The sequence below is a fragment of the Grammomys surdaster genome, unplaced genomic scaffold (assembly GCF_004785775.1).
Source record: "Grammomys surdaster isolate TR1022 unplaced genomic scaffold, NIH_TR_1.0 168, whole genome shotgun sequence".
NCBI classification, from domain to species: Eukaryota; Metazoa; Chordata; class Mammalia; order Rodentia; family Muridae; genus Grammomys; species Grammomys surdaster.
This window is the reverse complement of record NW_021604616.1, coordinates 602047-613065: the sequence shown is the minus strand read 5'-3', so window position 1 is coordinate 613065 and position 11019 is coordinate 602047. Positions and strand designations below refer to the sequence as shown.

The window sequence follows — 11019 nt, the reverse complement described above, 5'->3', positions numbered from 1 at the left end:
GGAATTTTGAGGGTGGGGAGGTGGGAGTGGGGGGGAATAGATAGAGGTTACATCCACAGAGAAGAAGGAGGAGGGGTGAGGGGATTGGGGGTTCCGGGGTGGGTGGGGGATGGGGTAAGGGGACAACATAGGAAATTAAATAAAACATCCAATAAAAAAATTAAAAAAAATAAATAAATTAAAAAAAATGGACAATACTCTCAGCTGGGCATGGTGGCACACGCCTTTAATCCTAGCATTTGGGAGGCAAGGGCAGACAGATCTCTGAGTTCTAGGCCAGCCTGGTCTACAATTTGAGTTCCAGGAGAAAACTTGTCTCAAACAAAACAAAACAAAACAAAACAAAACAAAACAAACAAACAAACAAACCCAATATTCTCAGTAACTACTATATTTTCCCTTCTCGTTTGTGTTATATATACTGCATATATATATGTATATATATATAACATATATAATTATATATATATCATATATAATATATTATATGTAATATTCCCATGATATGTAATGTAATATAATGTATATGGGTACAGTATAAAGTCTATGGTAGAGAGAAATGTATAGCTACAGATATTTATATTTAGGAAATTTAATTTAAGACACCTTTTAACCAATCAAAACCAGTAAGTCACAGGTTACAAAGTAAATACACAAAACTCTTGTATATTTCAATGAACACTTAGGCCATTTTAGCTAAATGTGCAATTAAAAATAATTCCAGTTATAATAGAAGAAGATGAAATACTTGGGAAAAATAGTCTGAAAAAAAAAAAAGATCGAGAGCTGAATGTAGACGCCTAAAAGTAATGTCAATCCTGAGAAAAACTGAAGGTCACCTAAATAAGCAGCAGCCTGTGCACGTTCACAGATCAGTTGTCATAGTAGTTAGAGGACAAGTCTCCTCAGTATGATTTACAGGGTAAGTATAATCCCATCAAAATAGGTAAACTTCTTGAAAGTAGAGGTTGACGGTGTGTCCTTACACTTCATTTGTGTACTAATAAAGACAGTTTCACTTCAGTCAACAGTTTCCCAGTGTGTTGTGTAATCTTGACTATCAACTTGATAGAATGCAGAGTTATCTAGACACATCTCTGTCATATATATCTTCATTTTTTTCTGAGAGGTTTTTCTAAGGGGAAGATCCATCCTGAATGTGGGAAGCACCGTCTCATTGGTCTTGGACTGAATAAATAGAAGAAAGCAAATACCATCATTCATCCCTTGACTTTATGGATACAATGTGACCAGTGACCTCCTGTTTTTGTACCAACTCTCTCAGCCACTCAAACCCTGACTCCAAATAAACTCATCCTTTCCTTGTCTTTGTCGGGAATTTTGTCACAGCCAGGAGAAAAGTAACTGTCACAATGAATCTTTCAAAAAATTAAAACCATGTTTGACATCTGGCTCAGCAGTCCTGATTCTACTCCTGGTTGTTTACTCTGCAGAAATAGAAGTACCAGTTCTCAAGGACATACTGTGAGGGTCCACTGCAGCTTTTTTTTTTTTTAATAATAGCTCAAATTGGGAATGATATAAGCATTCAATGGCTGGTGAAAAGATACAAAGTGGTAATTTATTCAGTGTAAAAAACCATTGGTATATGTGCAAACAGGGATGGGATAGTAAATGTTCTGCTGAGTGAATGAAGTCAGACACACATTACTGTAGGATACCATTTACACGAATTTCTTAGAAAAGACAAGCTCATAAGTGAAAAATAGGGCAGATTTGAAAGTTGGGGCTGAAGAGGAAGCAGTATTTTTAGATTTATTTTTATTATTTTTAAGTGTGTGCGTGGAGGTGTGTGTGTGCGTGTGTCTGTGTCTGTGTGTCAGAACCTTTGGAGCCAGAAACATTTGGTTCCCCTGGAGCTGGAGTTATAAGCAGGTGTAATTTGGAATTTGAACTCCAGTTCTCTGCAAGATCAGTTTGTGCCCCGAACTGCTGAGCCATCTCTCCTTCCTGCTCAGAAGCAGGTTTTGGACTATAGATGTGTAGGAAGAAACTTCCTCAGATGATGAAAAGTTTTCTAACCTGGTTGTGTTAATAGTTAATCGTATGGATAAATGTTAAAATATGGACATTAGTTTAGTAAAGCTATGTAAGTTTTACTAATAAGTTATTTGTCAATAATATTAATAAACATTAGTAAATTTTACAAAGTCAATAAACTTTAATTATCTACCAATGTCAGGTTTTGTTTGAGATAAATATGAGGAAGAATGGAGATGAAGTGGTGGTGGTGGCAAGATTATGTACAGCCCTGATGTAAAGAATTGTCTTCCCCCCTCTTGTTGAACCCATTCCCCAAAGCAACTCTCTTCCTCAAGATTGTGTATAAAATACACATAGTTTATGAAATAGTTCTGGATTCTTGTAGGCATGATGATTGGGTGATTTAACTAGGGAAAGAGTAGACTGGAACGTTCAGATAAAGTTGGGGGAATGCAAAACAATCCAGTGGGACTTCGAGACAAAAATAAATTTTCCTATCTGTTTATAAGTGAAGGAACTCAGGGTCAGACGAGGAATATGTTCAAAGTCACCCAACCTTTGCTGTGGAGGGTTGTATTTAAAAATAAAAGAAAGAAAAATGAGGATGTCATATAAAATTTTAAAAATAAACAAAAGCCATGATATTATTTTTTCCTGGGCCTCGTACAGATGAGAGCCCTCTGTGACTTTCTTCTTTTAGACCTGCCTTGATGTTTTCAGTGTTAGATTGGCCAAGATGACAGAGCTGGAGAATGGAGCAGCTGCTGCTAAACTCATCAGCACATTTCAAAGTTGAAAAGCAAGGGATGTTTCTCGGCCTCAAGACAGCACAGTTCCAGGGCACATGGATTGGTTTGGTTTATTATTTTGGCCATAGAAATATCAATCATTTTAGGTACCAACATGGACAAATTTAAATATTTACAAGTTATAATAAAATAAAAATCTTTTCCATTCTTAGGATACCATCTCTGCTATCATGCTAAGTTGAGTCCTTAGCCCCAGAAGCCGATGATTTAGGCCTAGAGACCAAACCCAAACCTTTGGTGTACCCGGAGAAGCCATGTTGGTGTTTTATGTGCTGTGATCTTACTATACTCTGGAATAAGATGTTGTGGCCCTGACCACTCAGAATGAACAAGACTGAGGCAAGCTTTTATCAAAGGCAGGATAATGTCTGTGGCTCAACAACGTGAGTGGCATGCTGGACATGGTTATAGTCTTCTGCTTTTAGAATTTTAATTAGGTTTTCATAAGTACGTATAAAAACCCAAATAGTGCAGGGTAGGCATCAACACAGGGCAGAAGCCACATCCTGATGGCCTGTCTCCCAGGTCCACCCTGCAGATGTGCTACATTGTGTTTAGTTTTAAAAGTGGTTAAAGACTGTGTTTCTCTCTCTGTGTGTGTGTACATTTTGTGATCTAGAAAACTCACAAAAACATTTAAATTCCCTGCTTTTTTTTTTTTTAAGTCTGCACCTTTGGCAGACCTTGTATAACTCTGTTATACAGTTGCCAACAGGCCAATGTGCTCACTTTGTCTTGTCTATAGGGGGCCTTATTCCTTAATGATTCCTGGTTGTCACCAGATGCTTGAGACACTGTAACCTTGCAGATAACATTGACTTTTCCAGTGAGGACAGCATAAACATCATTAATTGCTTTGGGTTGCTGACAATACACTTACTCCATTTTTCTTTCAGACTCAAGGCCACTTTGGAAAGTGTCTGTTGAACGCTTTTAGAAAATTTGACATGTATTTGGCCAGATTCAATGGAGCAAAACTTTGGCCTTCAATCTGGTTTTTGGAAACATTCAAATTAAAAAAATCAGAACCGACTGGGCGGTGGTGGCTCACACCTTTAATCCCAGCACTTGGGAGGCAGAGACAGGTGGATTTCTGAGTTTGAGGCCAGCCTGGTCTACAGAGTGAGTTCCAGGACAGCCAGAACTACACAGGGAAACCCTGTCTCGAAAAACCAAAACAAAAAACAAAAACAAAATCAGAACCAAGTTTGGAGTAAAAAACTATGTTTGAGTATGAAATGGTGAACCTGTTTCTCGTGGGTGGCTGCTAAGCTGACTCATTGGTGATGATAATAAAAAATAACTAAGATTGCTTTTGGGAGGTGGCCTTTTCTCCCACTGTCAATCATCAGTCCTACTAACCTCATATTCCGTGTGTGGCTTGAGTTCCTATACACATTGATCCAACTCTAGCCCCTTGCTTGAATGATTATATATATATATATATATATATATATATATATATATATATACATATATATATTCATGTTTTTATACATATGGCATTCAAAATGTAAGATTCATTATTGAATGTCTGAATAAAGTCAGTATAAATTCTAAGTGTCCACATTATTTTATTTTTACTTCTCTTTCTCTCTTCCTTTCTCTCTCTCTCTCTCTCTCTCTCTCTCTCTCTCTCTCTTTCTCTCTCGCTCTCTCGCTCTCTCGCTCTCTGTGTGCCTGTGTGTCTGTGTTTGTGCTTGTATCTACACATATGCATGAAAGTGGAACTCAAACTACTGTTGGTTGTCACTCTTCTGAAGCACAGCTCACTTCTTTCTGAGACCCTTTCTCACGAGCCCTGAACTCAGCATATAGGCCAGGTTGGCTGGCTGCCTATCCCTGGGATCCAGTTATCTTTGCCTCCCAGCTTTGGGGTTTCAAGCTCAGGATACAGGGATTTTGGAGTCTGGGATTTGCACTCAGCTCCTTGTGTTTGCTAATGTAGAACTTTACCTACTGATTGCTCTCCCCAGTCCCTGCTGACAGTTTTAAAGGCGACAAACCCAATTTACACCCGTCAAACATCTGTTTTTCACACGTGAATGTGATGTATGAAAACAAAGCAAATAAAAGATGACTTGCGAGTGTGTGATTTTCCTTAGTCACTGTGTTCTGTTCGGTCACATCGCATCTGCTCTTGGGTTCTGGGAGGTGCGGTTTGTGGTTTTGCTAGTGGGAAGGGGCGCATAGAAGCTGAAGAATCAAAGGTGAAACGAAACTCATCAAGAATTGTTGCCTACTGCTCACGTTCTGCTTTAGAAATAAGCACATCAAATAGAGTTCTTGATACTGCTCAACGATTAAAGTGCTGACCTCGGAGGAGCAAGACACAGACACCCGGAAGCCTCCGGAAGTCTAAAATAGCTATTAAGTAAATATATTAGGATAGCAACCTCAGACGCCACATATCCCGTATGTGTGTTTGTGCAAACCCATCAGTGTTGTGTAAACCCTGTGTCCCATGTTTAGCAGCTCCAGGCAGAGAATTTTTGTTTGCACTCGTGGGAGAAAAAGAAAGTCACCTCTCCATGCACTCATTTGCATTTCCCTGGTGAAACTCGCGCAGGTCTGCTCCCGGCCACCGGTCTCCTGCCTTTGATACCTCGGGGGCCGCTGTATCCTCTCTAGACTCTATTTTGGGGCTCCATGATCTCATGCTCTCTGCAGACCACACAGCGCTTCCAGTCCAGCCCTCGCTGGGCCACGCGGGGCGATTCCAGCAAGAGTTCGTAGGGTGCTACGATCGCGGGCGGGGACAGGGTTTGGGGTGGAAGTTAAAGACACGCCCACGTCAGGGACTCAAAATAGCCCACGCGCCCAGGGCCCGAAATCAGACAGGAAGCCAAATACTCCCGGGCGTTGAGCGGCTCGGGCCAGAGCGCCGGCCGAGGGCTGGAAGCCAAGGGTCCGGCGGGGGCGGCGCGGCGCGGGGCGGGGCGGGGCTGCGAACCTATTAAACCTCAGCCCGCCGGGGGCAGAGTGGGGCGATGGAGCGCGACGGCGACCAGGCAGGGCACGGGCCCCGGCACGGGCCAGGGGGAAACGGACGCGAGCCCGAGTCTCCAGCCGCGGCTTCGCTGCTGGTGCCCATGGACCTAGGGGAGGAGCCGCTGGAGAAGGCGGAGCGCGCCCGCACCGCCAAAGACCCCAACACCTACAAAGTGCTGTCGCTGGTAGGTCGGTGCTCGCCGCGACCCGACACCCGGGAGGGAGCGAGGGCGAGCTGAGAGCACGGTCAGCACCCGGCACTGGAGAGGTCGGCTCCTGCGCCAGCACGGGGTGACCTGAAGGGTCCTTACCCTCGCCCAGCAGGCTGCTAAAATAGTCACCTTGAAATACTGTCCTCTCCCCCCAGAGAATACAGGATATTTAGAGGCAGAAACAAATGATCAGCTAGTCTTGGGATAGCTCAGGAATGTTTGTAGCCTTTTAGGTGGCCTGGTTCAGGGAGCAGGTGGTGCTCCTGGCTTTAGATGAATTCATTCCAGTTGAAAAATTTATCACAGCTTTTTAAAGTATCGGGAACTTTAGAAAACACCCATGTTTGGCTCTGTCGTGGTATTTCCTGGCAGTTGTTTAGAAGCCCCATCGATATTCATGTTTCTGTGACTGGAAAGAGGCCTGGGATTCAGTGCCCACTCTTTGAACCACAGACAGTGCTGTTTGTGTTGCGGGCACAGCTGCCTGCTATATTCTTCTGCTATTTTGTTAGGACAGTCGCAGGATCCACAGCCAACTTTTGGAAATAGGATTTTCACTCCGGATCTTCCTTGGGTCAGAAAAGCTGAGTCCTATAGTCGTTCTAAGTTTTAGTGGGGACTTCCATTATTCTTCCCAAGCTCAATTTTGTTGTGTTAAAATGGGAGCGCATAGCATAGTTTCAATGGTACTGATGCAGGAAATAAATTCAGAGCCGATGGAAGATGTATTATTGAATAGTATGTGCAAGCCACAGCTTTCTGTGGATAGCCCACCCTCAAACATATGGCTACACTTTGTGGCTTGAGCACTGTTTTGTTGAAAAAAATCTCCTTTCCGATGTTTGAAGTCTCCTGTTTGACATCATTTCCATTTTCACTGTTCCTAAGGTTCTATGCAGATACCGTTGCACTTTGAGAACCAGAATTCCTAGACTTAAGAGATGGTGTCATATCCTTAGTTTTTTTTTTTAAAAAAAAATAAGTCCGAGGGTCAAAGGAGAAGTCTCTCAAACCACAGGCTGCTGTATCCCAGGGTATAATTTTGTATCATATGTCACTCATATGATATTGATGGACATTTATTTAGTTTGAGTCTAGTCTTTTTGTTGTATTTTGTAATAGAAGATTGTAGGTGTTCCAGGACTACTTAAATTACTGAGTATCAGTACCTTTAGCTACTATGAGATCCTCAATAAAGACACACTGAATATTTATGAAATTATAACATAAGACATGTTTATATTCAGTTTTACTCATTTGCTTATAGGCTTACAATAGATGTCAGCACAGGTCCACCTTTAGAACACAGAGTTTTCACTCTTTGACTGTGATGAACTACGTGGGCATTTAAGTTGCCAAGGGAAAAGGCTGAGCAGGTCATGGTACTGAGATCAGGGTACCAGAGGTTCTGTTACGTTTGGGCCTCTGCTGAGAACACTGGACGTTGGAGTGGGGAATGAGAATGGATAAGCAAATACACATCTACATACATACATACATACACACACACACACACACACACACACACACACACACACACACATGCTTTATCCATTCTCATCCCCCACTCCAGCTGTTCAGTGTTCTCAGCAGAGGACCAAAGCATTGGAACTGTAGTTTACAGTTGTTATGAGCCACCATATGAGTGCTAGAAACTGAACCTAGGTCCTCTGCAAAAGCCGCAACGTACTTACCTGCTGTGCCGTCTCTCCAGCCTCAGCTTCATATCTTATGATACACGACTGAGAGACATAAAGTATAAGTCGCTTGATTTCTCACTGGAGGTCTTAGTTCAGGACTGAGCTGGAAGTGAAACCTATTTTTTCTCTTTTCCTCCTCTACTTTAATAACCCTCTATCAGAGGCCCTCAAAGCAATTTGATAACTGTCATCAAAGAGCCCTGGGATATGTTTTCTAGAGACAGCCATAATTATTGGATTTATCTTGTTTCTTTTTTTTTTCAGATTAAGCATCAGCACATTTTGTATGAAGCTAAAGAATCAGGTTAAACTAATTGCATCCTGGGTTAGGATCAGGGAGGCCCCCACTCCCTGGCCACAGGATTCTAATGGAACAGGATAATCACAGGGATGCCTTGCAGAGGGAGGATGAAGCAGTGGTGATACGATTGTGGATCTTTCTCAGATTTTCTCTCATTAGTGAAAAGAATGTGGTTACGTCAGAGTAAACGAAGAAAGAGGGATCTTGTCCTAGCCTTTCTTGCCCGGGTGATGCTTCATCTCAGGACTTTGGGCAATGGTAAGGATTCTGCCTAGGTACCCAGCAGGACTAAAGAAACAGCAAGAGAGAAAAACAAGCACTGGTTTCAATGCCCTCTGTGACATGTGTTAGCTTTCCCTGGCTGTGATGAACTATGTGGGCAATTAAGTTGACAAGGGAAAAGGCTGAGCAGGTCATGGTACTGAGATCAGGGTACCAGAGGTTCCCTTATGTTTGGGCCTCCGCTGAGAACACTGGGTGTTGGAGTAGGGAATGAGAATGGATAAGCAAACATAGATGGAGCCCAGAATCCCACAGTCCCCTTGGAATGAACACCATCCATGACCCACGGATCTTCCACGAGGTAGATTCTCATATCTGCTACCTCCTAATAGCACTACCCTGTGGACTAAGAGTTTTAGCTCATGAAGCTTTGGGTAGATATTTGCAATCCAAAGTATAGCAGTGTTAGGTATGAAGTGCCTTTGCTTGGTTCCAGATCAAGCTTGAACTGAAATATTCACTCCTAAAGTTGGGCTCAGGTATTTATCTAAAATGTCGTTGATTCCTATTCTAGTTTTAAAAGGACGAGTGGCTTTCAAGTAGTTTGCAGTATGTGCTGTAGTTAGGCCCTCTAAAGCATTACTTTTATGAGTTTGTGATTTTTCCCCCTATAATTGTGAAGATAGAGATTTGCTATATGACACAGGCTTTGCTGTTGGTAGTGGTAACTGAAGACTGCTTTGGCCTTTCCATAAAAGAGTTCTTTCTAAGAAATGGAAGTTGACCTTGGTCTAGCTAGACTAGGGTATGACAGGTTAATTCTCTAGCTTCCTATTATCCTATCATTACACTACAGTGTTCACAATAACTCTCTCAGTCAGGTTTGGATTGACATTGTCCATTGACTTTCAAACTTAATATCAGCTTTAGCATTTTATTTCAAAATGACCAGGCTATCTATAAAGCTAGAACAGCCTGAAATTTGTCTCTAAAGGTATTTGTTTCATATACTCTAATATGTACGGAGGATTGAGGAGCCCAGGTACATCGTGTTCCCATTGGGTCTCTGACAGTACCTGACTCCCATCAGCAGTTTGGTTGGTTGAATGAATATACCACACGCTTTATTTCCAGTTAGAATCATAGGAAGACAGAACCCTAAGCTATAAAGTCAGAATGGGAGGAATCCAAATATGGACGGCACTTGGCTATAAACTCGGGGTAAGATAAAAAACGGGGATACTATTTTATTTGGATGATGGTGATGGAAGAGGTAATGAATGAACAGGGTGACTGAGAGCCAGCATGCCTAAGCAGAGCCTGGCTTAATTTAGGTTCAGGATCAGAAATGTTTCCCTGAGCCTTCTTCCCCGTTGGCACATGCAACTCGGGTGTGCCTAGACCAGGATATATAAAAAAGCCAAAACAAACCTCCCTCATCTATGCCAGGACTTCTTGTGCTTTGGTAATTCTGTTGTCTTACTTGTCTTTCCCTGAATTCAGCCATGGAGTCTCCTGCAGATGTTCTCCTGGGTCTTGTCTCCTGTTCCTTCTCCTCTGCCTTGAGGTCTGTCTGTTTGGTTCCTCCTGACAGGCTCTATAGCCCAGCATTTGTACCCTACCTAGTCTCTTTCTCAGGAACACAGCCATCTTCTCAGAACCTTTTTTATTCCTCTTCTATTTCACTTTGCTCTTCCCTGTCACTGAAACATCTTAATCATGACTCTGGACAGTTGCCATAATGGCCATGTTGAGCATGTTAAAACACCATGGATGAGAGAGAGCTGAGGCCACTCACCGTTCTAGGATATGGACAGAAATTTCAGTTGCCAACCCCTTTTCTTCCAACTATTTTTTCTTTTCCAGATACCAATATTTAAAATGAAAATAGTTTTATTTTATAGGCAGCATTATTTTTTTGAGTTTGATAAGTACCATCAAAATCTCTTTGTCTCTGTCTGTGTCTCTGTCTTTCGTGTTTAAAGATTAGCAGATATATTTCATCTGAGTTACAGGCTTTGGGGACAAGCCACAGAACCTAATCATGATTCATAACTTAGAGCAGCATTTCAATTTTCAAGCAACTTATCAATGAACAAGCTTTTGGAAGATAACATAAATAGAGAACTGTCTTTCAATAAAATAAACTTGATTCCATCAACCATGAAATATGTCCTGCTCAAGGTGGTCAATAAGAAACTTTGGGCTTTTGGGGTCAAGAAAGAACAGATTATTTATGTAAGCATAAATCTGTACTGGAAGAATAGATAATCAAAATGTTGATTCAACATGACAAATACCTCACTGTCTAAATGAAAGTTACGCATTTACTAAGGAGAGAAAGAATTGAAGAAGGTTTTTCAAAACAGTGAGAAGAATGTTGTGTTAAATATTAACTGGATCATGTGACCACAGTATTTTAGTTAGGGAAGGCTTCAGGACAACAGTTGAATAGTCTGGAATGGTTGTTGTTTTCTCCTCTTGTTTTTCAGAAGAATTGGTGGAAATGTATGTGGTAAAGTCTTGAAGGTTATAAATGTTCATGTCTGTGTAAGTTTCAAAAGCATTTTCCCATATATGTTTTTATTGACCTATGGTACATGAATTCTGCATTAGGAAAACAGTTCTATCTTTCAGTTAAGGAAGTAGGCACAGAGGGATTCTTTCAGGATTCTAGAATGGTTGCATGCCTGGAAACCCTCTGGGGTTGCCTTAAAGGCAGAGATTCCAGAGGACTCAAGTTCTGATTTGGAAGATCTGGAAGTTGTGAAATGCATCCA

General features: G+C 41.7%; 1 protein-coding gene across 1 annotated transcript in view; it reads left to right on the top strand.

Annotated features, from left to right (window-relative positions):
* Positions 1-5803: 5803 nt before the first annotated feature.
* Positions 5804-11019, top strand: part of Enpp1 (ectonucleotide pyrophosphatase/phosphodiesterase 1) — a 61024-nt gene continuing 55808 nt past the window's right edge. Inside the window, exon 1 of the mRNA XM_028766420.1 lies at positions 5804-5989. Coding sequence (XP_028622253.1) covers positions 5804-5989 — 186 coding nt within the window. The remainder of the gene's footprint in view (positions 5990-11019) is intronic.